This window comes from Dermacentor albipictus, chromosome 8, assembly GCF_038994185.2.
Source record: "Dermacentor albipictus isolate Rhodes 1998 colony chromosome 8, USDA_Dalb.pri_finalv2, whole genome shotgun sequence".
Taxonomy (NCBI): Eukaryota; Metazoa; Arthropoda; class Arachnida; order Ixodida; family Ixodidae; genus Dermacentor; species Dermacentor albipictus.
The window spans coordinates 126,335,490-126,362,546 of NC_091828.1; the positions used below are offsets into that span (position 1 = coordinate 126,335,490).

At 48.6% G+C, this 27,057-nt stretch overlaps 1 protein-coding gene across 1 annotated transcript in view; it reads right to left on the minus strand.

Annotated features, from left to right (window-relative positions):
• Positions 1-22,798, minus strand: part of stg1 (stargazin-like protein) — a 75,319-nt gene extending 52,521 nt beyond the window's left edge. Inside the window, exon 1 of the mRNA XM_065456270.2 lies at positions 22,272-22,798. Within this exon, the coding sequence (XP_065312342.1) occupies positions 22,272-22,479 (208 nt within the window). The 5' untranslated portion in view covers positions 22,480-22,798. The remainder of the gene's footprint in view (positions 1-22,271) is intronic.
• Positions 22,799-27,057: the final 4,259 nt, after the last annotated feature.

Here is a 27,057-nt window from a genome sequence, read left to right on the forward strand (position 1 = left end):
GAGCGCACCCACCCATCGCGCTATCTGCGTTGGAAACGCTGCTACTGCCCCGCCTGGAGCTTTCTTCGAGCGCGAAGAAAAACACGGCGTAAACGGATCGCTGCGTCTTGCTCTCTCATTTGCATTTAGACGGAGAGAAACCGAGTTTTGCTTAATTGCGTTCGCACTCTAAGCGCCAGCGACGCACTTAGTCCGCCTCGCTACCCGTGAAAACACGCGCACTCACATACACTCGTACACGCTACCTTTTTTTCGTGCCTTCACCGTTATTGTATCGTCTGCTCAATTCGTACGTTTCCGCGCGTTGTCTGTTCGCATGCATTCGCTCTCGTCGTATCGTCTGTTTCCGAGGCTTCGCTCTTACACGATTGTCTGTCTGTTCGTTTCTAGCCTTCGGTCTCACATAAACCGTCTGCTGCGAACCTTCTTCACTCGCTCAAAACTCTGCAGAGCAGACGATGGCAATCGGCGAGGTGGCATTGCGTCAATTTGGTTTTAACAAAGAAACAAGACGAGAGAAATCCCTAACGGGGCAGAAACTTAGTACAATCTAAGCTGAACGAAGTAACGTCTCATTTACATACGCAAGTTCCAGTTTTCTTGTTTCATTATTTTTTTCTCACACCTTCTTAGCAGGCTGATTCAATTAGCACCACGCGGCGCTTTTATACGGCGAAGTGATTTTGTTATCGCTTTCCTTTCCTTCTTTAAGCTCGATGATTTAAGTGACAAGCCTAACAGCCCCTAAGGGCAACGGAAAGAGAAACGGACAGACGGGTGCGTTATTATGTTGTTTAATCCGTAGCTTGCAGACGGCCCGGTAAGAAAGAAGAAAGTTTCACAAAAGTAACACGATGAATTATTAGGTTTTCCTCATGACCTAAAGAAAACACAAGGATATGTCGCTTGCCTTTTTCTTTCAGTACCGACGGAAGGAAGGTCCGCGGTAAAAAGCTCGACGAAGGAATTGAGTGTTTGATCAGATCTGCGTAGGATAGAAAAAGTCGTAAGACGCGCTGTTCCGTTTTCTTTTCCTGCATAATGTGTTGCACCTTCTACTAATCGATTCGAACGTTACGAACTCTGGCAGCTCTATTTTTCTCAGCAAAGCGGCTTCAGACCTATTGGAGGGAGTGCGCGCGAAGATTGTGTTAAAGCCTTCTCAGCACGCATGTGTGTCTAAGAAGAAAGCGGTGCATTAAGGAATTTCTTCGTAGTTCCACTTCGCTGCCCGCTGACCCGAACTCGGCACCATTCGGGCGTTTGCCGATGGAATTGCAAGCCAGCAATCGGCCTTTCCCGCAAAGCTTTGTAAGCTGCTTAAAGGAAAAAGAAACTCCTTCATGTTTCATAATAAGTTTTCATTGTTCTTGTCTCATTTTCGCCTCTTTTACTACATCATAAAGATTAATAAGAGTTATCCGTAGCCGCTCAGCCGTGACAACGACGTCTTACGATAAATTCACTATGAGATTTCTGCTGTGATGTAAGACGCTCGACTAGTCTCTTTTTTTTTTTTTTTACTATGCATACATCCATGGAATGTACTACCACTCTAGTAATGTCGATTGTGAGCACTGTGTTCTTAAATTTTTGTGGAACGTCGAGGTTACACAAGCCGTAAACTGTAACTTGTAACTGGTTCGGACTTTGACCTGTAGTATGTTGATACTTAATATATTACCGTAGTGGGGAAACCTATTCAAAATCTTTTTTGTTACCCTAATTGAATCTTTCTTCTTATCGTTGGTGCATCTGTGACACTGTGGTTGTCGTTTCTTTATTGAAAGAAATCCATTACTCGAATGTTTTTAGAATGTTCCCACGCATTCTGTTAAAGGTAACTTTGGAAGAGCTCGCATGACCGAAAGATGACTAGACAAATAATTAAAGCATAAAGCTGAGGTTACTTTGGCTTAGAGCACACATGATACATTTTGTACACTTCACGTCAATGCCATTAAAATATCGCTGCAGTATCTTCTTGTTAATAAAAGCAAGCTATATACACGCGACCAAGGTATGATTTTTCTCTTTAAATGAATTAGGAACCCACTAATGCACTTTGCCAGCAACAAGCGCACGGAACTTAGCGAGTTTTGTTAAGCACACAAGAATATATTCTGTCCAGTTTGCTGGAGGCAGCATAACTTTTATTTAAGGCTTCTATTGATGAGGAAGACTCCATTTACCAGACAACTCATGCAATGTATGTACGAAAAAAAATGGCGTAAGTTTATAAAACGTAACTCGAGCATTTAAAATGGGAGAAATGGCATGTGAGAGTTCAATAGATGACAGAAGGCCACTTTTTGTGTAATGTGCTGAGATTACTCGAAACTTTCTATTTAAACACTCCAAAGTAGAGTTTGCGAGCTTTCAATACGCCATAAAACGTTGGGTTTAAAGTACATGGTACTCCTATACTCAGCCTGAATAACGTAAACATTGTCGTCCACATATTATAAAATTTTATTAGCCTCATATTACTTGTGCAGACTACCTCAAAATAGCATTACCATTAGTCAACAGAGCATCGTTTCTAGTTGTTTTGTTTACTATGTTAAATATTATTATTGTAAACAGAAGCACCTACTTAAAATATAAATTACCATCAGTCAACAAAGCATCATGTCCAGCTTTTTTTAATATGTTAAATATTACCGTTATAAACGAAAACACTCGTTAAAATGGAAATTACACGTCCCCAAGCATGGAAATAATAGAAGAAGTCAAGCCAAATGAGCCCGTTAAGGGGCACGAAAATAGCTGGAAGTGTCAGATGACAACGCTAAAACAGAGACATTGTTTTTGATCCCTCACTGCGTGCGGCGGTTTGAATCTCTTACGAGGACGTTATCACGCACCGCCACATGCGAGGGCTTGTTTAATTCAGCGAGAGAAACAGAACCACATTACCGACACATCTGCCGACAAAATTAAATAATAAAATAGAAGCTGCAATATTTATTATTTTATTCATTGAAAAAAAAACCATCAACTTGAAAAAGTATGATCAGAAAGATCGAGATATTAAAGATACAGATGTGCTCCAGGGTCCTTGTTTTTCTTTCTCTTTTCTTTTCCCACATACAACTACAGTAAGGTTCTAGAGTGGGGAGCTTTGGGCCAGTTGGTCCGACATGTTTAAAGAGGAAAAAAACCCCGGCTTCAGACTTCAGACGTCCTGTCCTGTCCAGTCCTTCGTCACGTCTCGTCTGAAGTCGCGGTTCTTTTCCTTTTTAATTTACAATAAGGAACGAGTTGTCGCAAGCCGTTGTGGAATGTCGTAGGACTGAGAATAGGTGTTCCGCCTTAATGCGCTTTAAGAAGAGGAGAGGAAAAAGAGAAGGAAAAGCAGTGAGGTTAGCTAGTGTATAAACTGGCTGTCTGTCTGTGCTGGGGTTAGGCGGTAAGATGAATTATAGGCCATGCACCACGCCTGCTAGTGTACAGACTCGACGGGTACTCGACGGGGACAAAGGAGTGGACGCGTGTACTCATTTTCAGTTACACACAATGTTTGCATATTTTTTCGAAGCGCATTCGTCAAATAAAACGTCATTGAAGTATGTATTTTGAACCAAAACTCACGGGGGCAATTTTTTTTTCTTTGTTAGTGGTGTGCTCCCTCGTCCCCCACGTGCAATAAATGCCTGAGGGACACTGCCGGCTTTCTGTAAAAAACAAACAAACTAACTAACTAACCAGCAAATTAACTAACTAACTAACTAACTAACTAACTAACTAACTAACTAACTAACTAACTAACTAACTAACTAACCATTCTGGCAGTGTTTTGCTCGCCTGAATATAGCGTCTTAAACACTACGACTTTATCTAAATTCATGTTACGCGAGCGCCTAATGACGGGACGACGTTTCTTGAAGACTCAGCGCCAATTTTTGTTATTGTCGAGCTTCCTGCAATAGCCTGAATAGCGTTGGTCCTCAAATCAGTGACAAAGGTAAGAACGTCGCTTGTAGAACGTCCCTCTTTGTCTTGTGTCTAGTATTTGCGCATTCGAATTCGGGGCACTATAGAAGCCACGTCTCAGGCCTCAGCGAAGATGAACATTGAAATATTTGAGAAAATTCACGCAAAATCATGAACAAATTAGAAGAAAACGAAACCACATGCGAAAATAACACTTGTGCTGATGACACACGCAAAACATTTTAGCCTAGCAGAATAGGTATTCCACTCTCCTAGAAGTCAGGCTGGAACACACTCTGCAAACAAGTTATTCCCCTTCTTCATATGTTATTTTTGTTCTTACGGGCAAAAACACGTTCTTGTAGTAGATTAGTTCTGCAGACTTTGGCGCCATTGGCCTTTCCGTAGCGTGTCCTTCTAACAGTAGACGGTTGCGTTTTGATTTTTGCGTGGTTGTGTTTCTTTGTTGCAGTCGACCATGGTTCCGATACTAACATGATCTGTTGTGTAGCAACAGTTCGTTTATTTTCTGCATGCGATATTAACGTCTACCTGTAATTCTGTACTGCGCCCCTTTAAAAACCGAACTTTTGTCAGCCATTCGGTTGCGTTTGTTTTCGTTTTTAATAATTAGCATGGCAATGTCTTTTTTTTTTTGACCATGCGTTATACACACACAAAAAAAACGCCGGCAGACTAATCTTAATGTGTGTTGTCAATGTGATGATACCTTAGCCCAACATGTTGTGTATTCTGCGCTGTGGTTCGAAAATGTAATGCGTACAAAGGCGGCTGCCACGCACGTAGCAGGCACGATAGCATGTACCACTGCTGAGGAGGCTGCTACACGTATCCCCGTGTAGCAGCCCCGTGATTAACCCCGTGATTAACTGCCTGATCAACGGGCTGTCTTCTCACGTGTACAGTACATGGTTTCGAAGGCATAAAATTATTCGCTAGGGAAAAAAAAAAGCATATTTATTAAGCAGACATCCTCATGAGAGGAGATCATACAACATCTCAATCGTGCAATGATGGTGAAACTCTGGTGGAGGCAGGGTTGTCTACCAAGTTAACATATTCAAATTCCCTGACTTTTCCAGGTTTTCCCTGAGTGCCTTTGCGAAATTTCCCGAGTGACACAGAACTTTGTTTTATGTCAAGACGGGCTGACACCATGTCGCATAATGCTGCCACTCTCTAGTAAGCGTGTTAAAAAATATGACTTAATCCAATTTGAATAGTACTGACTAGTGTTTATTTTATTTATTAAGAAAAACTGAAGGGAGGGGTTAGTAAAATGCACAGCGACTAAAATATCCTCGAAAAAAAATAGTGAAGCCCATTACAAATCAGGTCACACATTTCCAAATACAAATAAAAGAGATGCATAGAGAAGCAAATATTTTCATAAATTAGCTGCTTCTATCAACTGATAGCAAGCTCATTAGTATTAGGCCCGAACTTTGTCACAAGTGAGATTCTCTCAGCAGCTGGAAAGTCAACCTCAACTGTCCTGACATACTCTCAGCCCACGCACAATGCCTGAGTGTTGCGTTTCACTGCTTTAAAGAGTTTATTTTGGTTTGGATGAGGGTCACCTGCACCTCGGCGCCAGCCATCATTTTGCTTTTTGAGTTCAAGCTCCTTGAAAGAAGAGGCGGCACAGTTCCTTTCCCGATCATTCTCCAATGCAACGGATATTTCTGTTCTCGCCCTCGTACTGCCGCGCGGCCGCCCCACGGACCATGTGAAGCATCCTCTTGGTCAGTTGCACAGTCAACACCCGATTTTTCAGACTCCCAAGGGGCCGCGAAAACGACTGAAAAATCGGGAAGTCCAAAACAATAAATGCATATATTTTGCTGCCCTTAAGGGCCAAAATCGCCACAGGCACGTCCGAAAAAGGTCTGAAGGCCTGCCAGTGCACTTATTAGGCATATCGGTGTTCGCACGGTGACAGGAGGAGGCAGGTGCACGCGTGTATAATTAAGGAATACGTATTGTGTCCTGTGACAATTGCCCCTTTGCACGCTTGTTAAGCTTCACCGCAATACTTTACGTATGCTTCACCGCGTAACATTTCTGTGCTGAGGCGAAGCTTTCCTTCGGGAACCGGCATTATGCAACGCGTTGTGCTTTCTAAACCAATCGCGAGGATTACAGAGGCGGAGTCGGTGAAATTGCTTACAGCGACGCATTCTTTCAATGAAAAACACGGTACTGAACGGCAAGCACCTTAACAGCGAAGGTCGAAGCAGCTAGGCCTCGCGTTCGGTGGTGGGTACGGCTGCCAGCGGATCTGCGTACGAGAGCGCCGGTTCGAGGTGGCGAGATAACCAAAACGGCGGTGTTGGCTTTGATTAATGCCATTTCGGATATGCGGTCACGGCAAAATGTCCGAAAAATCGGATGGCGAAGGGTTCTTGTGTCCGAAATTTCAGATGTTCTTATACATTGACTCTATGGGATACGTCGCGGTGCCGCGAAGCTGTCCAAATTATCGCGCATTCCGAGAGTCGGTCGTTGCCTGTGCACTGGCAACTCTTCCAACCGACGACACGGAGCCAAAGTAGATTCGTTACGATTCCTCTTTGTTACTCCAGCCAGGATTACCGCGAATTTCGTTCCCTTTCAATAAAGTGGCAGTTAATTTTCCCTGATAGAAGCACAAATTCCCCGAATTTTCCCTGAGTATTTACAGACTATTCAAAATCCCTGAGGATTCCCGGTTGGTAGGCATGCTGGGAGGAGATAACTCACCAGGGTTACGGATCAGTAGCAAAGCGATATCAATCAAAATTTCATCACAAAAAACCGTGGGATGTATTGCGTATTGCGATGATAAGGCAAAGGTTAACCATCATCAACGTCGACGTCATAGAGGCACCTTACGTGGATGACAATTGAACACGTTAATGAACAATTTTCTACCCCTACATGAAAATTTTGCACTGCAGCCTGATATTATAATTTTTGAACTATATTGTTACGTAGAGTACTTATAAGGCAGTAGCTGGTTAGGGGCGGGCACTCGTTAAGCAACACAGCACAAAAGCGCAGGTTTCAGGCTAGCTGGGATGCGGCCGTTATGAGAAACTACAGAAACGTGTGGACAATATTGAGAAGAGCCTCGAGGAACGTTTTACAACACAGACGGCTCTTATGAACGAAATGTTCAATACCGCGCTAGCTAAGCTCTCTGACCAAATAACACAAATGTTCGCCGCGCACTTGGTGCGCATAGACGACATAGAAACGAGGCTGTCGCCAGCTGCAGGCAGACCAATCAGAACAATGAGCAAGCCTTACGCTAGACAGCAACAACACAATCAGCAGCAGCAAAACACGCTCACAGACGTAGAGACGCAACCGCAGCTGCAACCGCAGCAGCAACCAAGTCGCCTCGATAGTGACGGGTTAAATTAAATACAGGCATCACCATGGCTACACACGCAACGAAGCACACTAACACTGGGAAACAACAATACACAATCTGGCAGTGGAACTGCCGGGGCTACAGGAGGAAGCGGGGCAATCTCCAGCAATTCATACGCAGCCGCGGGACAAAACCCGACGTGATCCTTTTACAGGAGACAAACCATCCGGTTAAACTAGCTGGCTACAAAGCCATAGACGCGACCGCGACGGAGAGCAGGCAAAGAAGGAAACGGGCTACACCCCGCGTGGCGGGCGGCGCTGGGCCGGGGGTGATGGTGCCGCGCCGGCCGTCTCCCCCGCCACGCCCGTTGCCGGTCGCCGCCGTGCTCGTTCGGCGTAATGTCACTGTGGCGCAGCGAGAACTTGCCTGCGTAAATATCCCTCACGTGTTCGTAGAATTAATCCCTAAGAGCGGCCGAGGACTATTCGTCCTTAACGTGTATAGTAAACCCACACTGCAGCACAGATTCGGGGACCTACTGCGAGCCGCGCGCGCGGCTTCCGGCGGCGAGCCTCTACTTGTTGCGGGCGACTTTAACGCGCCCCATGGAGCCTGGGGCTACACCCGAGAAACACCCAAGGGCAAACACCTTTGGGAAGACTCGCAAGACCAAAGGCTTGTACTGATCGCGAATCCCGCCGATCCTACACGCAGAGGGAACAGCGTGAGTGCCGATACGTTACCAGACCTTGCGTTTGTTTCAAATGTAACAACAGCGCACTGGCAAAACACGCAGGAAGATTTGGGGAGCGACCATGCGCTGATCGAGATAACGATAGGCACGGGCCCGAGCGGTCGTGGTACTTACCCTGAGGGCAAAGGTCGTAAGCTCAAGCTCGTGAAGTGGGACACGTTCCGCAAGAAACGAAAAGAAGCGGGGCGAGGCGATAAGCCGATTACGGACATAGACGAGTGGACCGAGACGCTCAGAAGGGACGTAGGTGCAGCAACGAGCGAGGTTCCGCCCGAGGCGAACCTCGAAATAATTGACAGCAGGCTCCTACACATGTGGGAAGCAAAGCGAGCCCTCCTAAAGAGATGGAAATGCCAAAGACATAATAAGGCGTTGCGCAAACGCATAGCGCAGTTAGACAGAGACATCGAAGAACACGCACTTCAGGTATGCAGGGCACAATGGGAAGACACGTGCAACGGCCTCGAGAGGCAGATGACCGGGGCGAGCGCTTGGCGCCTTTTTAGACACCTATTAGATCCGGAGGAGACTCGGGCCGCTCAAGGCCACAAGACTCGTAGACTCCTAAGAGATTATAAAGGCGATAACTTCCTTGACGCCATACGTGACCGTTACTTTAAGAAAGCCGAAAGCATCCAGTACGCTGAGTACGACGGCGTCACAAACAAGAAACTGGACGCGGAATTTAGCGAATCGGAAATTCGGTTAGTCCTGGTCGAACTCAACACTCGATCGGCGCCCGGCCCGGACCGGGTTACCAACAAGACTCTCCGAAACCTAGACGACGAGTCAATCTCCCGACTCGCGGCCTACGTCAATGAGTGCTGGCGAGAGGGTTCCCTTCCCGAAGCGTGGAAACGGGCCCGCGTTATCATGATTCCTAAACCTGGCAAGCAAGTTACGCTCGATAATCTAAGACCGATTTCGCTTACGTCTTGCGTCGGCAAAGTCATGGAACACGCAGTTCTCACCCGCGTGACCGACTTTCTCGAGGATCATGACGCGTTCCCGCACACCATGCTAGGATTCCGCCGCAACCTCTCCGCACAGGACGTATTGCTTCAACTTAAACACCAGATCGTAGACGACACTACCAGCTCCACTAAGGCAATTCTAGGCTTAGATATTAAAAAGGCCTTTGACAGTGTTAAGCACGAAGCGATCTTAAAAACAATTAGAACATTAGGACTAGGCCAAAGAATGTATAATTACGTTAGAGACTTCCTCACGGGCAGGCGCGCATGCGTCGTCGTCGGTGACGAGGAATCACCGGAATTTCTGACGGGTCCGTGCGGCACGCCGCAAGGATCCGTCATATCACCATTACTCTTTAATTTAGTTCTACTTGGTCTACCCGAGAAATTAACAGAAATAGAAGGATTACATCACAGTCTCTACGCGGATGACATCACCCTCTGGGTTCCCGGAGGGGGATGTGACGGTCACGTCGAGCGAACGCTACAGGCAGGAGTAGATGCGGTTCAGAATTACTTGCGTGGAACGGGCCTCGAGTGCTCGGCTACCAAGTCCGAACTCTTACTCTACAAACCCACAAGGAGAGGTCGTAAAACCCTGCGCGAACAGGAACGGGAATATTCGAAAATACGCATTACATTGGCAGATGGTACTCCCGTACCGCACGTAGAGAAAATTAGAATCCTAGGGTTACACCTGCAGGCAAATGGCCATAACGGAGAGACAGTGCGAATACTTCGTCGTTCGGTAGATGACACCATCCGACTCTTGCGTCGCATCACGAACAGACGCAATGGTATGCGTGAAGAGTGCGCGATCCGTCTCGTGCAGGCGTACGCGATAAGCCGCATAACATATGTTGCCCCCTACCTGAGGTGGATCGGGTCTGAAAAAAACAAAGTCGAATGCATGATCCGAAAGGCTTTCAAGAGGGCGGTCGGCGTTCCACTCAACGCGAGCACCGACAAGTTTCTAGAGCTCGGAGTTCACAACTCTCTCAACGAGTTAATCGAGGCGCACGACATTGCGCAATACGAACGATTATCCAGGTCAAAGGCAGGTCGATGCATCCTCGAGTCGCTCAGCATCGCGTACCACACTCAGCATGGAGAAAAGATGGCGGTTCCCGCCTCTGTTCGCGACCGCCTGATCATCCCGCCGCTTCCCAAGAACATGCACCCGACGCACCACGCCGGGAGACGCAACAAACGAGCAAGCGACCTTGAGAAGAAGTTTGGTAACAGCAACGAGGCGGTGTACGTAGACGCGGCGCGATATGGAGGAGGGAGAAGCGCGCACGTGATAGCGGTTGTAGACCGCTCGGGTAGGTGCCTCGCGAGCGCCACGGTGACCACGGGACACACGGAAGCGGCCGAAGAAGCCGCGATAGCCCTAGCGCTCGTCGCGGTGCCGAACGCTGCGATCGTGATCAGCGACTCGCAGGCGGCAATCCGCGGCTTCGCGCGCGGTCGTGTCTCGCGGGAAGCGGCCCGCATACTCCAAATTTCTGACGACGGCGACTCGTCATCGCCCTCGCAACCCCAAAATTCTACGGTCTTCCTCCTCTGGACCCCGGCACACACCGATGTTCCGCTAGCGGGAAACGAGGCGGCCCACGCCACGGCTCGAGGTCTCACACGCCGAGCCGCCGCTGATTATGTGGCCGCCTCCGCCCCCGAGAGCGCAGCATCGGATCTGCCGGATCGGGACACTACAACAGAAACACAGCAACAAGAAACACACTGGGCGTGGGGCGATCGCCTAACCACGTTCAGAGACCTCACCCAACACTACAGACTCGAAAGACGCAGATTCCCGCCACCACACGATAAACTGAACAGGAACGAGGCCGTGACGTTACGCTTGCTGCAGACACACACCTACCCTAGCCCCGCTATCTTACACCACTGCTATCCGCGTTTGTACCCAACAGACGCGTGTAAAACATGCGGACGCAGAGCAACGCTGCGACACATGCTCTGGGAGTGTACCGGCAACAACGGTAATCAAAGCAGCTCCGTTGGCGACGCGTCCATAATCGCGGCTGTTGCCAGAGTAGAAGGCTCGAGCTCCGTTCTTCCCGACGCCGCCCCGGATGCGGGAGCCGCCGGGGACCTTCTCCGTAGGCGTCGCCGCCGCTGGGAGGCGGCTATCAGAAGTTCAGAGCTGGCAGACCAGCTCTGGGCCGTCCGGCAAGCCGAAGATGCCGCTCGAGTCCAAGAACTTCGAGCCGTCACCTGAGGCCACCACATCAAGAACTGCCGGACTATTCTTTACTAAAGTTTCTTCTTCTTCTTCTTCTTCTTCAGGCTAGCTCAAGCGTTCAGTCACACCGCCCTCATTGTCGTCTTCATAACTCCTTGTGAGACAGGAGCTTCGTGATGGTCTTCAGTAACTGTGCATTAATCGAGATTCCAAAAATGAACTCAGTACCGTTCTCTATTCGATTCACATTAGGCTTTAGCCTTTCATACTTGACGTCCAATGATACCCGTTCACGATGCAGTACACTGGTTCACTGACGTTCGGGGTGCAACACCCCCAGAAAGTGGTGAACTCGCAGACGTCTCAGGTGTACGTTGTTCAATTATCTATTCAAAAGTACTTATCTGCTCAATGTGCATTTATTCTCAAGGGAGATTTTTTTTAAAGCGAAGCTTTCTATACCAACCATGCGGGGACGCTCGAATCTCTTGCCTTCCCCTCTGGTTGTTTTCCCCGCACTCCTGTCTGCGGGAATGCGGCTGCTCCGCAAGAACATGCAGCAAAAGTAGGTGTACTTTCATAGTACGATGAGACATCACCAGCATAATGTAGCACGAAGACACAATTACACAGAAGAGACACAAACACGTCACAGGCGCTGTGACGTGTTCTGTGTCTATTCTGCGTAACTGTGCCCTCTCGCTACATTATGTCGTTGAGCAAACACCAATTAGTCTAACAAGTCCTTCTACGACGAGAGATTGCGCGAGTGTTACGGTGCTAGTAAGGTGCCTCTATGTGTGCTCTCCGCTCGCATCATGGCACTCCAAGTGCTAGTAATGTCACTAGAATAGGTACTAGTTATTAATGAATTTATAGGCATCCCTTTGAAACGAGGCGGTGACAAATAGTCACCTAGCCTACTTGAGGTCATCAGGTTGCTAGACATGCTTTTCATTCTAGCATTTTTGTATACATTTTCTTAATAATTTTTTTCTCTTCTTCAAAGAGGGAAGGAAGAAGAAGTGCCGCGCCCATAGCTTGTGTTTTCATCGGCTCCGTCTTCTCGAAATGTTTTCGCCGCGATTTTCTGTGCACACCAGCCCTAATTTTGTACCATTCGAACTGTGAGACCACCAGGACTCTGTAGATACCAAGTTATCAGGTGGGACATTTATTTTTCCGGGACCGCGACCACTTTTGTGTTACGATCACGCCGTCGCCGCGCTAAGGCTAAGCGCGTGCGCCAGGTGCTCGGCCTACATAGGCTACCTGGCACGTTCCCGCGCGTGTCCGTGCGAGCTCTGCTACGACGCACAAGCCCCTGGCCAAAACTGCGAAGCATGGAAGTCCAAGTATGTGGCAAAGATATTTCCCCAGAAGAGTTAACCACCGAGATGGGCTGGTGTACCGCCCGTTCCCGTCGGTGTACCGCCCGTCGCCCAGACGAGCAGCGGTGCCGAAAACTATCCCAAGAAGAACAACCTAGGACGCAAGACTCTCGCTCTCGCTATAGACCCAGGCAGCAAGTTAGAACTCAGGTTCTCAAGGCCGCGCGCATGCTCCCACTACCAGCAAATGAGATCAAGATCATCGTCAGACCCAAAGGAGCACTCAATATTTCCAAGGTCGGCAGCCCTACAGTGACTGCAGCTATTCTTCAAGCAGCGCAACTTAGCTCAGAAGACAGTCAACACGACACAATATGCTCGAACAACCAGCAAAACATCATGGTGATCAGCACGCCCAGCCCGCAAAATGCGGACCGGTACGCAAGAACCAAGTCCATCCAAGTCAACGGGGTAAGCCACGAGGTCAGCGCGTACGAAGCCGCCCCAGATAATACCACCAAAGGGGTCATCAGAGGCATCCCTCTCACCGATGACGCCAGACAAGTCGATGCTAACATCATAAATGATCGCAATCCTCTAGCCCTGGCCGCAAAGCGAATCGGTTCCACCACGACCATCGTCATTGCCTTCGACGGACCTGACGTACCATACATGGTTCGGTATGGCGCAACACTAATCCCATGCACCCTGTACCGCAAGCAGATCGATATCTGTTACCACTGCGGCCGTCTCGGGCACCGCATGGACGTTTGCCCGTTCCCTAATAACAAGATCTGCCGGGGCTGCGGAGCTCGCAACCCAGATCAAGATCATCAGTGTACACCCAAGTGCATGTTCTGTGGTGGACCCCACCCCACAGCGGACAAATCTTGTACTGCCAGATACAAAACGCCGTATGTTATACGAAGACGCCTCGGAGAACGCCGAGTAGCACAGCATTCAGCCCTTCAATCAGAAGATTTCCCGTCCATGGAGACCAAGCACCGGTCCCGGTCCCGCTCCCTCTCCAGACCGAGGTCGGATCGAGGTCGGTCCAGATCAAGATCCACGTCGACTCCAGGAGCCAGACATACCTCAGAAAAGGTGAGCTTCGCAGAGGCCCTGACGGGCGTCTCGCGAGAGGGTCACGTAAAATCCCCCCCACTGCCTAAACCCAACACAGACAACACCGACATCGAACACCTTAAGAAAGAAAACGCAGTTATGCGTGATTTAATCCAAAAGCTTACCCAGGAGGTTCACAGCCTCAAACAACCCAAAACCCAACCTACACCTAACACCCCAGAACCCGCTAACAACAGCCAAACTGAAGAACTCTCAAGACCAGCCCCCAAAAAGCGTGCCCTCCAAGAAGGAGCTCAGGGCCAAGTACGCTCCGAGGTCAAGGATATGCTCGTAACACTCCAAAGCACGGTGGAAGCTTTACAGAATTCTCTAATCGCCCTTATGCACAGAGTCACCGCCATGGAAGCTAATATTCAAACCCTTTTCACACAAACCGCTTCCACCGCTCAAACCGTAGCCATGGACACCACAGGAGCCGTCGCCGCCACCCTGCCACCTGTGGCATCCCCTCTCCTTCATCATGGCCCACACTAAAACTGACACAACATTGTGGCAGTGGAACTGCCGAGGCTTCCTCCATAAACAGCCCGTTCTCCGTCAACACATCCGTACTACTTCATGTCAACCCGACGTAATCTTGCTCCAGGAAACGCACAATACTCCGGTCAGCCTTTCAGGATATCACTCTTTCACTGCGAACAACGCTCCACACGGAGTCTCCACACTCGTTCGAAAAAGAATTACGGCAATCGAACACAATCTCAACGATCGGCGCACCGAACACCTCTTCATTGAGCTCATCCCGCACAGAAAACGAAAGGAAGGAATATTTATCCTCAACATCTACAATACTCCATCTCAACGCCATAGCCGATTTCTAACCCTCTTCAAAAAGGCCCTTAATATCGCAGGCAGCAGCCCCCTTATCATCGGAGGTGACTTCAATCTCCCGCACACAGGATGGGGTTACAGACACAGCTCTGCTGCAGGTCGTAACTTATGGCAAGACTCCCATGATCTCGGGCTTACACTCATTACTGACCCAGCCTTCCCCACTCGCCTCGGCACTTCTACTGAACGAGACACGACGCCAGACCTCACGTTCACCAAAAACGCAGACAACGCCCATTGGCGCAACACCCAACACGACCTCGGGAGTGATCACTGCATCATCGAAATTACTCTCCCACACCTAACAGCCGTTATGGGAAGAACGAGGGACTTTACTTGGACGGACTGGGATGCGTTCCGTAAACGCCGTGTAACAGCAACGACGGACACTCCCATTACCGACATAGAATCATGGTCATGCGATCTACTGTCTGATACTAAATTGGCCACCCGCATTATCACAACAGACGCCCCGACTGAGCGCATGGACAGTAGACTCGCCCACCTTATCGAGGCCAAATCATCCATCCTCTCTAGATGGAAGGGACAACGGCTCAATAGAAGACTCAGACGGAAGGTCGCACTTCTCAACAAGGAAATTGAAGCACACTGCCGAGTTCTAAGTCGACAGCAATGGACAGAGCTATGTCACTCTCTAGACGGGCAACTCCACCAACCCCGCTCGTGGAAAATCCTTAGACATTTGATTGATAGCACCACCACCCGCTCATATCAACAAGATCGCCTTGCCAAGCTTTTATTCACAGAGAGCAAGACGCATGGCCAGGACCACGTTAAGAATAGCTTATGTCAAAAGTACATCCCATCTGGGCCCACTCAACCTCACGGCCCATACACAGGGACCTCCAACCCTGCCCTTGATGAAGATTTCAGCTTGGCAGAGATTCATGCTGCCCTACATAAGCTGAACAGCCGTTCGGCGCCAGGCCCAGATGGTGTTACGAATAAAACACTAAGAAATCTAGATGACCCCTCGGTGCAACAACTCACCGAATACATCAACACCTGCTGGCGCCAGGGATCCATTCCCCCGACATGGAAAACAGCCAAAGTAATTCTCATCCCCAAACCCGGTAAGCCATCTAGCCTCGCCAATCTCCGGCCCATATCACTAACTTCATGTGTAGGCAAGGTCATGGAGCACGCACTCCTAACCCGTGTAAACACTCACCTCGAAGACACATGTGCTTATCCCCACTCGATAATTGGCTTTCGACAGCATCTTTCCACCCAAGACGCTATGCTCCAACTTCAGCATCAGATCCTAGATGGCAAATCCCGTCACACGAAGGCGATCTTGGGCCTCGACCTCGAGCGCGCCTTCGATAATATAAGGCACTCCACCATCCTTCAGCGCATCTCCTTGCTCAACCTTGGAGAACGCACTTACAACTACGTAAGTGACTTTCTATCCAATCGGAAGGCCTTCCTGTCGGTCGGAGACATTCGATCGGAGGAACTCTCCCTCGGCAGCACGGGCACACCACAAGGCTCTGTCATTTCCCCAATACTGTTTAATCTGGTTATGATTGGATTAGCCCAAGAACTACAAAAACTCGACGGCATTGAACACACCATATACGCCGATGACATTACAATCTGGGCTGCAAAGGGCAGTGACGGCCAAATCGAAACTGCCCTACAAGACGCCATTGACGTCGTAGAAAATTATCTTGAAGGCACGGGACTCCGCTGTTCCCCTGAAAAGTCGGAGCTTCTCCTATACCGCCCCACACTCCGTGGACGCCCCCCGCGGGGCTCCACAACTAAACGCCAATACGAGGAAATAGAGCTCAACCTGAGCGATGGAAGACCTATACCCGTGGTCCCTTGCATCCGCGTTCTTGGTATGACCATAGAAGCCAACGGAGCTAACTCTACGGCTATCTCAAAGATCCTTCGACAGACCGCCAATACATCGAGACTGCTGAAACGAGTAAACAACCGGCGAGGGGGTATGAAGGAAGACAGCCTCATCCGCCTTGTCCAATCTTTTATCGTCTGTAAGATCACTTATGTTGCGCCCTTTCTCAACTGGTACAAAGCTGAGAAGTCTAAACTGGACATCATCATTAGAGGAGCCTATAAGCAGGCCTTATAGACCCAACCACACCAGCACGGAACTTCTACTACAATTAGGTATCCATAACACGCTAGACGAGTTAATCGAGGCCCAACGTCGATCTCAACTAGAGAGGCTTACTCTCACGGAAACGGGCCGCAGCATTCTAAACAAGCTTAATATAACCTACCACCGTCAACATGGAGATAAACACCCAATACCACGCGACATTCAGCAATGGATACACGCCGACCCTATTCCGAGAAACATGCACCCAGACTACAACAAAGAACGCAGGAAGGCACGAGCTACTTCCCTCATCAAAGCTTACGCCAACACCGCGGGCGTCACCTTCGTCGACGCAGCTGAGTACCAAGATGGACGGCGCTTTGCGGCGGTTACCACAGCAGGCGGCTTGCTCCGACATGCTGCCAGCATCATTACCAAAAATGCCGAGACGGCCGAGGAAGTGGCCATCGCCCTGGCCACTCTTGACCCAGCCTGTCACACCATAGTGAGCGATTCTCGCGCAGCAGTCAACAACTACATCAAAGGTCGCATTTCTCATCAATCACTCCGCATCTTACGACAAGCCCCGCATTCGTCTGAAAATCAGATCACCCTCGTCTGGATCCCAGCACACGCCGGCGTTGTCCACCCGCACGTCACCAACCTCAACGAGGTTACACACTCCGTAGCACGAGGACTAGTCAACCGTGCCGGAGACGGTGCAGGTGCACCCGCAGGACGCGACCGCCTTACAAGATACAACGACCTTGTAAAGTCATTTTACCTCGCAAGAAGAACCTTCCCCACCCCTCACTGCAAGTTAAACAGGGCACAGGCAACCACCCTTCGCCTGTTACAGACGAATACATACCCCTCCCTCACACGCTATCACACTATATACCCCGACATCTACCCGAGCCAGACGTGCAAGGTCTGTAAAACTGAATCGGCAACACTCCCCCACATGCTATGGGAGTGCAAACACCAATACCAAGACCTTAATCCCGTGACCCTCTCGTCGAGATGGCACGCCGCCCTGCGCAGCTCCCACCTCGACGACCAACTCTGGGCGACCCAGCAGGCCTACGAAGCGGCGAAGAGGCAAGACCTCGACGTCCCATCGTGGGAGGCCTAGGCCCAGCCGACAAAACTGCTGGTGCTTATTAAAGTTCACTCTCTCTCTCTCTCTCTTCTTCAAAACTTATTTACCTACCCTCTACCGCTATCTATTCCTGTAACAGGTCTTGCGACAGGTCGTGTCACCTTGGCATAGATGCCTGCTTCAATGTTCAGGCCGACCACTTTAGGAATTCGAGCTACGCGGAGGCGTTGCTGGTCTCTGTTGCAGAGAAATTTCGCATAGAAAGGAAAGTCAGAGACAGTGCAGCAAGGAACAATCTCCGAGAGAACGCGGAGTGATGCGACAAAGTCGCAGTAAACCCTTTCACACACCAAGTGTCTCACAGTCTAAAAAAAAAGATCGAATAGCGCACAGGCGTCAGAGTGGTGTTTTCCGCTCCGCACAAGTTGTCTGCATTTGCGGAAAGGTACATTCCCGTCAAAAAAAAAGAAGAAAAGAAGGAGGTGTGCAAGGTCAAGCAGCGGAACCGCTACGTGGTTTGTGCGAGCGACATGGCTTACAGAATCCCTTTGTATTGTGGTGCCTGCTACGTTGGTCAAACCGCCAACAACCTACCGAACAACAAAGGCGGTTTGTCTATACATTGTAACACATGAGGTGCTGCCCTAGTGTTGGAACACATGTCGTGGTAATATATAAGCAAAATGATGTTTTCACATGAGTTATAATCGAAATGAAACGGAAGGAGTGTGAATGTGTCAGTAAGCCTTCTGTGTCATTACCTGAAAAGGAACTGACTTTCTTGGAAGGCGTTGGCTCGTGCGACAGGCATTTGCGGTGAATTGGTTGGTTTGTTACTTGATATCCTGTTTTCGGGTTCATCTGCTCATACACATTAATGGTGAAAGTGCTGTTTACACATGTGGCGGTTTTACCTCCCTTCTCTTGTGATACTGCTTTCTAGCAACATGTATAAAATCATCCTTTTTTCCGCATTAAACGCAGTTGGAAGCGAACGCCTCTCTTCTTTTGCATTTCTTCTATTAGGCGTTGGACCTGCGTAGCTCTTATGGTGCCTTACGAGCCTTTCCTTCAGAAATGGACCGCTCACGAGTTGAGAATTAGGACTGGCTTATTTCTCAGCACAATAACTTACATAAACCTAAATGTTTGTTTTTCGTATTTTACTAAATATGCATATAGATTTAAGCTGGACGGACAAGTCAGACATCCTATAGTAACCTCAAAACCTCATTTACCAAGCGAATTTTCCGCATTCCTCTGCATTAAATCTTCTACCCCTCTTATCAATGACATAAAAATGAAAGGTTCTTAGCAGCTCTCACTGTTCTTTTTTCTCTCTCTCCAAAACATCAGTCTTTCCATCAGCGCAAGCTTAGTAAGCCAGAAAAAAATAGTGGTGTGATAATATTCGAAACTTCGAATATTCTGTTGGAATAGGTTAGTATTCTATTATATTGGAAAGCCACTTTTACTATTCGAAATATTCAAATCCCCCCTTCCCCCCAAATTATGCCAGTTTTAGGTTAGCTTCGCCGAAACCGAATGTTGTTATGCGGCGAAGCATACTAACTGTATTGCGGTGAAACATATTTTTCTTTCAAACCTTTCATTTCTTCTCGCCATGATCATAATCAGAAAGTTAGCATATCGCATTTAAATACTATCATGGGCGCGAATTCATTCTTGCCAATGATTAGCAAAGACTGGAACAGCTTATCGCCTTCATTAACAGGTATAATTAATCCACTTATGTTTAGAAACACACTTAAAAACGAACTTTTGCAATATACTTGTATATTAGAAATAGTTTTATTATATACCTTTCTCTATTGCAGCGTCTTCATCAGCATCATGATCAAAAACGTTAACAATGCATTGTGTAAATCTAATGTACATAATATGTTTTTCTAACCTCTTTACCATCGTGTACACCACATTAGTATTTCTATCTTTTGTACCTCTGTTTGTTATCATCGGATGTCAACTCAAAAATTGGAATCAATACTATTGTTATTTATTTTGTTTGAGTTACTTCTACCGATGTTTACTTTGTATTCTCTTAGCCCCTCTATTATCTACTGTAAAAGGGTAAAATAAATTAAATCAATGAACTTGCCCCGTTTTGTTTTACTTATGTGCACATATTTCTCTAATGGTTCATGCGTTATTTGTGTATCTTTTGTGCCTTTGTTCTACCGCTACCTTCGTTTTTTCGTATTTGTTTACTTTTGCCTTCACTCCCACCACCGTAGCGATTCCAGTGAAGGATTGGCAGTGTCTTGAAGTAAAATAAACAAAGCAAAGGAAACTGCTCACTTTGTTTATGTTGTGGAAGAATCTGTAAAATAGAAAATTACACAGAAAGTACGTTAACCGAATGTGTACATGGTAAGATGGACAAGTCGACAGGTGGAGACGTCGAACACTCTCTGTGGTTGTGCCCAAGCTACGGCGGTGAACGGGACGCCAGTCTTGAGAACTTACGAAAGAAAGACCTTTCAGTGTAACAGAAAATTACACAGAAAGTACGTTAACCGAATGTGTACCTGGTAAGATGGACAAGTCGACAGGTGGAGACGTCGAACACTCTCTGTGGTCGTGCCCAAGCTACGGCGGTGAACGGGATGCCAGTCTTGAGAGCGTACGAAAGGAAGACCTTTCAGTGTAATAGAAAAGTACGCTGAAAGTACGTTAACCAAATGTGTACATGGTGAGAGGGACAAGTCGACAGGTGGAGACGTCGAACACTCTCTGTGGTCGTGCCCAAGCTACGGCGGTGAACGGGACGCCAGTCTTGAGAACTTACGAAACGGAGACCTTTTCGCATGCGTGCACTCAAGAGCTTGTGTTTCCAGAAGGGTCCGCCGTAGCACGCTAAGAAAGGTTCACACCTTCTTTTTTGCATTTCTTAGAGACACTAGTTTGGTGGAGACGTGGTGACACGTACCGGTGACCCTGCAAGAAGAGACGCTCAGGCAGAGACGTTGCCGGCCTCGATGACCAGATTCCACCCGCCTGTTGACTAAAACTCACCGCCAATGCCACAAGGCGAGGGAGAAACGTATAGCGGTAAACTACCGTAGCTAACTGTCACATCTTGTTGAATAGCAACGGAGGGCGGCTGCAGACGACAACACTTCAACACAATCGATCTACCGCGACGCGCTACCTCATTTGGTTAGAGCATCGCACGCGTAACGCGAAGACGTGGGATCGTTCCCCACCTGCGGCAAGTTGTTTTTTCATCCACTTTCACTGCCATTAATTTATCGTTTCTTTAATTATATTAGTAAGTACAAATAATTCTCCCTATGTTTTCCTTGGTGTCCTCGTTTTTGGCTTCTCATGGTATGATTCATAAAAATCGGGCCCCTCGGTTAACGCCATTTCTTCTCATTCAATATTAGGCTGAAGTTGGAGGACGTCACCCAGATATTTGAAAGTTGTTAGCCCTTATCTCAAGGAAAAGAGTCTTGAACCATCCAGGACCGTTTCAGTTGATTGAAGACCAATTATACATCGGTGCAACAGGGGCTGGAGTGAACGCTGGACAATTATAATGCAGGAAAATTTGATCTAGTAAAGACAACGGCTATCACGGATTGTGGTGATTTCATTTGCAATGGAGGGGAAAACACGCCTGCGCTAAACAATATAGTGCGGTACTTAAAAATTCACAGTTGGCATAGGATGAATATAAGCAAAGGAGTCTACCGTGGGCCACGTTGAACTTTGTTTACAGCAGACGCAATGCGCATGATGGTCCAACGATGACCAAGGAGCTAGTGCTCAAAAAGCCGCTGTTCGGTAAAAAAAAAGCGGATCAAAATGTAAGCCCGAAAATACGAGAGAATGCGTTCCGAGCAACATAATTCACCCGTGCAAACGTGAAACACTCCAATGCTCGGAGTCCTATGGCGATTAAGAGACGTAGGAGTTGAAGAAGAGCGATATATCATTTACTGTCTCCATTCCCGCACCTGCCCATCAAACTTTACCGTGTCTGCAACACGGTCAAAAGGAGCAACGTGGGTGGGAATCACGGAGCATTCTAATCGGTAACCGCAAAAGGAAAAAAAAAAACGAAGGCAAGACCACTAAACTGTATCTGAGAGCGAAGGCGCAGACGGGCACACCTCTCATGCACCAGAGCCGTTTTGTTGCAAAAGGGAAAGAAAGAACGAAGCCTCGGTAAAAAAAGGGGGGCAGATTCCACTTGCCGTGGTGTGCGCAAAGAAACAGGTATATACCTCGGCAAGAGGGCGCAACCCGCACACGCAGCGATTCCTTCGGCGGCCGTAAAGGTGCGGGGAAAGGCCGAACGAGTACGCCCCACCGTAAAGCCTGACCCGGTTCTCGGGATTCGAAAGCGGGAACGACGGGAGAGTTCTGGGGAAGAAGGGATCCGAAGAAGAGAGAGAGAGGGCGGAGGGAAGGCACCGCTGGGAGTGTGAGACGGGAGAGAGGAGTTCGGAGAGAAGTGAGAGAGGGCCAGAGAGAGGCCATTCGCTCACGTTCGTTGAAGCAGATCTTCCAGAGCCCGGACACGGTGTTCTTGGCGAGCTGCTCGCGGTCCCCGGAGCCGTTGTAGCTCGGGTTCGGCATGAGCTCGGTGCTGTGCAGCCAGCTGTTGGAGCAGAGCGCGATGGCGTTCGCCACGAGAGAGGCCAGCGCCGACGCGGGCGTCAGCACCCGCAGAGCGCGCACGCTGATCCGAGACATGGCGGCCGGCGGCGATCCCGCTCCCCCGCCGCTGCCGAAGGGGGGACGGCCATGCAGGCTGCCTGGCCAGGCGGCGGCGCCCGCGAACGGCTCGGCGAGCACGCTACCCGTCGAGCTGCCTCGTCGCCAGCGGCCGCCGCGGGCGGGCGGCAGCGGTGCAGCCGCGGCCGCCGCGAGGCTGCAGCGCCGAACATCCACCGCCGAAACAGCGCAGTCCGTCCCCGCGCCACGCGCCGCCACCGCGCCGCGTCCTGCGACGCCCCACGAGCTGCTGCTGCTGCTGCTGCTGCTTCGACGCCGCCGCCGCCGCTGGTCGCTGCCGGTGGAGCCGCGCCGGCTCGCAAGCCGCCGCCGCTAGCCGCCGCTCACGCCGCGGAGGAGAGCCGACGGCGGCGCCACCGCAGCCATCGAGGTTTCGATCGCGGCCGCTTGCGAAACGCGCCGCCGCCCCCCGCGCGGTTAAACTCGCCCGTCGATATCTGGCGCCCTGGCTGGGCCCGGAGATGAGGGGTTAGAGATACTCGTGTCACCTGTCGGCGGTCCAGCGAACCGGTAATTTGACACCTTGCACTGGCAGGACGTCGGGGAAGTCGCAGACGGAAAGGGTTATTGAAAGCCACTCGCACGAGTTCATCTCCGTGAGAAAGCTTTCGTGGTGCAACGATTAGACGAGAGCGAGTAGATTCGAAATACGAGTCGACACAAACTTATCACATAGAAATGAAGCGCGACTAGCCGTTTCTCCGCTCATAGGGAGCGCAGACGGCTGCTAGTTCCCAAAAGACATTGATATCTGTGGCCTGGTTAGGAAAAGCAGTTTCTCTTCTGTTTCACGATGCGAGAACTAACTATTCGGCCACCTCTAGGGGGCCTCCGTCACACCTTTAGGGTGGAAAGAACCCCGCCGACTACCTCTTCCCTTCCTGTCCCGCGTCCCCTGCTTTCTCCCTGGTGCTGCTCTTCGTCCATCAACGCCGCGCACGCGGTAGGCTCAATGCATCGGCTGCGCCGGATGTGCGAAAGACTGCCTCCCGCTGAGTGTGGGGATAAAGAGGGGCGGTGAGTGACGTGGTCGAGTGGAAGTTAGACAGTTTAAGGTACCGCAACTTAATCGCCGTAAACCCGCGAGCACTTGACGCATGAATTGCACCGCCGGTGCAGACCAAGTGCCGGATGCAGGGGGGATAAACTCAGCTTTGAAAAGCACACACCGTGAAAGCACTGGTTCTTTTCAACTCGGGGCCTGTGAAGATTAAAGAGTGCCTAGATATGAATCGCTATCCAATTTCATGCAGTTTTGGTTAGGCGAGAGCTGTTAACTAAGATTGGCAAACCGACAACTCACAAAGCTTGGTGTCAAGCTTGGTGCGTCGATGACCGGACCTAACTTACCCGGAAACGAAGTACAGCCGGTGAAAAATGCTTGCTTTCCAACACACGGAAACACACAAGCACTGACGTTTTTATTATCTTCTATCTCGAAAGGATTACGACTGCAAGCAGGATGTCAATCCCCTAAAACTAGTGGCTGACGTGATGGAGCTTGTGAAAGCAACCTAAAGTATGAGAAGCGGAGCGCTTGAATCTCACCAGTGGCGACTTACCTGTCTGTCTTGACATTTGTGAACTTCGGTTAAGGATTATCTTATCACCTAAAGTTGTGCTTTTGGTTAGATCTTTCGTCATCTCCCGGTGATTGCGTTCCGTGCGCGGCTTCCTTTAGGCGCCGTTGTGGAGTCTTCAGCTGTTAGCTGAAACTGCCCTTCCTAGGCTGAGGTCATTCTCAAAAGCTTCCTCCTTAGATATGCTAATGTATGCTTCATTTTTACTTAAAAACCTACGCCTGGAGATACTCAGGTTGTTCGACGACTCGAACCTCGTGCATTACAGAAACCGCGCAGCACCTTTGTTTCTGTAACGCATGTTTCACTGCAGTAACACTGATACTAAGGAGAAGCACGTTAAAGATGCGACGGGTGTACTGTAGCATAAATCAACAGTCTGGCTTTCACTGTTTCCGCGGTTAATGATAATTTCTCTCTAAATTTCTTGTCAGCTCATGACCAGTCATGTGAACATAAATTGTCGCCTCCCTTCTTCCTACCTTTTCCATCATTACGAGAGACACAACAACGCCAGCAGAAGGACTAACAGTTGGGTTACGCGCAAGATAGGGTAGAAATGTCCCAAGTAGCTGTATCCGGACCCAATCTGCCACACTTCTAAATAGACCTAAATTTATTGCCTCGCTTTCCACACACACACACACACACACACACACACACACACACACACACACACACACACACACACACACACACACACACACACACACACACACACACACACACACACACACACACACACACACACACACACACACACACACACACGCACACACGCACGCACGCACGCACGCACGCACGCGCACACACACACACACAAACACACGCACACACACGCGCGCGCACACACACACACACACACACAAATTTACTGCAAAGAATGAAAGATTGCAGAAGAAAGGAAGGTAACAGAAAAAATTAATGGCAGAATGAATTAATTCCTTGCAAGCTGCACATATGTATGCAGCTTGCGAAAAACCAGTTGGCGACTTGTCATTGTGAAAAAACAGCGCAGTGAATGAGTGAATGAATGAATGAACGCAGCAATAAATGCAAATGAATGAACAGTAAATGAATGAACAATAAAATGAAAGAAGTCAATGAATGAGTGAAAGAACCGCAAAAATGAACGGCTGAACAGGACCGAGACCGAAAGAAAGAAGCTAGAAAAATATTAAAAAAAGGAAAAAGGAAGAAGGAGTAGAAAGAAAGCAAGACGCTCCTGAAGACGACGGGGACCGCTGTTTTTGGAACGTCCTTATCGGCGGCCCCGGCATAGCGAGCGCTCGCTCGTGGCCTTGTTCGATGTTTCGAGCGATGTCGGCCAGCACGCGCCCTAAGCGGAATCATTAAGGCTGGCCAGCATCGATTGTGACGGCCGAACGCTGTCTTGCACGCTGATAAGCGAAAACGCTTTGCCTTCGTCGCTCGATGTCCATGGGGGTGCCGGTGTGTTTTACTTTTACCTGCGTCTTTCCTCTCCTGAACGACTCTTGCAATGCATCGTTTTATCGACGCACGCACGGAAAGTTTTCAGTGACTTCTCGGTACGGGTTTACCATAGGGTTGTAATTACCATATCACTACGCACGCATTGCATGAACTACGATTAGTCCGCGATTCAGCTTATTTTAAACCTGAACCATTTTCCTTTAAGCTTAGGTCAATAACACTTGCGCCATTTGTCTGCATTGGTTCTGCTACTTGAAAGATGAAATGTCAAACCTATTTACCATACCAAAGCAGTTTCATATTCAGACGGATAATTTTATAAATAGCCGTATGCTTCCAGTACGATTCTTAGAAAATTGGTATAAATGTGATGTATCTTGGGCGCAGTTTTCGTAGAAATCATACGGTAAACATATATATATATATATATATATATATATATATATATATATATATATATATATATATATATATATATATATATATATATATATATATATATATATATATACGTGTGTGTGTGTGTGTGTGTGTGTGTGTGTGTGTGTGTGTGTGTGTGTGTGTGTGTGTGTGTGTGTGTGTGTGTGTCCTTTTTTCCCTTCTCCCACTCTTTCCATGCGTGTACCCATAGAAATTAGATCATGTACGAAACGTTTCAATAGCGCCGCGTGGGCACCAAACGACAATTTGATCACTTACCTGTATTAGGCACATAACAAGTACCAGCCCTAGACTGCGTTCGATAAAAGGAGCAGATGCTGCCTCTTTCCTCGCTTTCATACGCTCGAAAGTAATGGTTACTATAGTGACAGTGCCGACTTAAGCTGACTTCGATTTAGCTCAAGTGCCACCAGCAGATGCTGATTAGTACCTCAGTTCAGCAATTTATCAGTTAATAAGCTAATAGTCCACAGCTCTTCCTAATGCAAAAGTTTACGCACCTACAATTCCTTATTTTAGTAATTACCTGTCATCATTGCTACCAAACATAGTCTATCTCTTGCATACTTGCCAAACAGAAAAGACCAGAGCAACAATTTTCAAATAGACCAATACATTTTCGAAATGTTCAGTCACGTAGACCACTGTAGAAATTTTCCTTATCAATACCACGTTGACCGTTAACTGAACAAAACGCGGCGTTCTACTGTTTATTTTTACTTACAAATTTCTATTCATCCTTTTCGCGCCGATTCTCTGGGGAGTCACGTTGGAGTCTCACCCTGGGGAATCACGTTGTTGACGCCCCAGAGCAATGGACACGTTGGTGTCCATTGCTTGCCTCAACTACCTCCGTTGCGTCCGTGTTTACAATGCATGTGTGCGACGCCGGTTCAGCCTAGCGAACCTTTGTTTCGGGAGATATCGTAGATGGTGACTGGGTGGACGACACGAAACTTTGGCCACAGCTTCAGAGAACATGCAAAAGAGCTTTCTGAGCTGATTAAGCTATGTCCAAACGGCGAGCGCAGCACATACGGTGATTGTTCTAAAAGCGGGG